Source organism: Pteropus vampyrus, unplaced genomic scaffold (assembly GCF_000151845.1).
Source record: "Pteropus vampyrus isolate Shadow unplaced genomic scaffold, Pvam_2.0 Scaffold45, whole genome shotgun sequence".
Taxonomy (NCBI): domain Eukaryota; kingdom Metazoa; phylum Chordata; class Mammalia; order Chiroptera; family Pteropodidae; genus Pteropus; species Pteropus vampyrus.
Window position 1 is genome coordinate 7,515,500 of NW_011888826.1, and position 1,930 is coordinate 7,517,429.

The 1,930-nt window shown below is 47.8% G+C and overlaps 1 protein-coding gene across 2 annotated transcripts in view; it reads right to left on the reverse strand.

Moving 5' to 3' along the window:
* Nucleotides 1–1,930, reverse strand: part of ASPH (aspartate beta-hydroxylase) — a 187,196-nt gene that overhangs the window by 64,690 nt on the left and 120,576 nt on the right. For both annotated transcript variants that reach the window (XM_023530068.1, XM_023530067.1), the window contains exon 15: nt 327–412. In XM_023530068.1, the coding sequence (XP_023385836.1) occupies nt 327–412 (86 nt within the window). The remainder of the gene's footprint in view (nt 1–326; nt 413–1,930) is intronic.

The following is a 1,930-nucleotide window of genomic DNA, read 5'->3' on the forward strand; positions in this document are numbered from 1 at the left end:
TTTTTTTTTTTTTAAATAAGAAAACTGAGGCTCAGAATGGCCAAGTGATTTGCCCGAAGCCGAAGGACTGGATGGGGGCGGGAAGTGGCCTGACTCCCCGCCGGCCGGCCTGGAGCGAAGTTCTAGTCCTAGTTGGCCATTACGGCTGCAATTTTTCTTTTCATTTGATTCACTTCATGTGGAATGCTAATGTCCCTGGGGAAAACTCCACTCTATTCGAAGGTTGCTTCTCAACATTTTTTAAAAAACACACCGAGAGCACTGCCTGGGTTTACTTAACAATAAACCACTGCACATTTCTGCACAAAACAAAAACTTCGACCTACCCTTTTACGGAGTTTTTCTGCAGCGTCAAGTTCAGCTTTAATAGTCTTATCAAATTTATTTAATAGTTTAGGCTTCTTTTTCTTAACTGAAAGAAAAAAGAGGTTTTAATTTTTTATTTTAGTTTTGTCTAGAAATAGGTATTAAGAACAGTGATTTACGAGTGGTGAGAAACCTGGCATCGGTCCCAAACCTACGACCGCAGGAACAAGCACACTCCTGGCTCACGTCCGCCCCCTCACCCGCCTCCGGTATGACGCACTCAGTGACACGGCCCTTCCTCATGTGCTCACACGGGTTCTGAGGGGACTGGGTGGATACGGGCAACCTCAAACTCCCAGGACACGGACCTAGTTTCTGGAATGAAAATGGTAGGTATGATTTCTAAACTCTTATGATAAACTTCTCGGCTAAAAAAAAAGTCTAAAAGAGTTTTTAGAGTATTTGCAATGTTTCTGATCAGATAACGATAAAACAGGATGCTCTTCAGTCTGGCACTCACGGCCCCTTCACTGCGTCGTGGACCTGTTACTTCTGCTACAGTCTGTACTTCAGCCAAAGTGGACCACCCCATGTTCCCCAAATAAGCTTTGCGCCGTTTCTGATGCTACTTTCTCCAAATAAAATGGCCTATTCTTTATCCTTGTTAGTTGAAAATAGGCTAATCCTTCAACAACTAGCTCAAAACCACTCCTCATAAAATTTCTCCACCTATCACTCACACTAGTAGTTTCTCTCTCTCCCCACTCCTCCAACTGAAGTCCACAGTATGCTTTCTTCTCCCACATTACTTTTCTTATAATCATTTTGCATGTATCTTAGTTCCTTTCCAAACCATAAGCTCCCGGAGAGTGGCACCACGTCTTCGATGCACACTGGATTTATTCATGCTTACGTGGCGTGAAGTCACAGCCAGCAGGAGAGGGAGCAGGTCTGCTGGGGCGCACCCAGCAGCACCTGTGGAGTGGACGGATAACAAGTGCTCCCTGGAAGCCCCGAGGAAATAATCCTGTCTGAGGGCTCAGGAGAGCGACAAGGGTGGAACCTTGAAGGGGAAGCCAGATGTTCCAGATGTTCCCCAGGCGGGGAATGGGGAGGAGTGGGAGGGATAGAGAGAAATGAGAACGGCCGGAAGAGAACCTCCTCGTGCTGACATTAAACTGACAAATTCGCTTCTGCCCTATCCTGTCACAAAGTGTGTGTGTGTGGGCGGGTGGGGCCCACCCCCACACGTACACCTGCCCACTGCCTCCTTCTGCATCTCCTCTGATGTCTCCTCCTGCTCTGACAGTCTTCTGAGCCCCCACTGTCATTTAATAGAGCTGAAGTCTCTGCTGTCTTAAAGCCAACCAACCAACCGAGACACACCTCAGCCTACCCTCTACTAGCTGTCCTGTCTTTCCCCTCCCCTAACTCCTGGCTCCCTCTCAACCCACAAAGCTCACCTGACACACGGGCAAAAGCAAGTCTTCTGGAAGGGGAGCTCCACAGTTAAGAGTTGGATGGCAGGGATCTGAGTCTCAGCTCTGTCACGTCCAAGCTCTCTGACCTAAGCCAAGTTCGTACTAGGCTTCTGTGACTCTCACTTCCTTAATGTATAAAACGC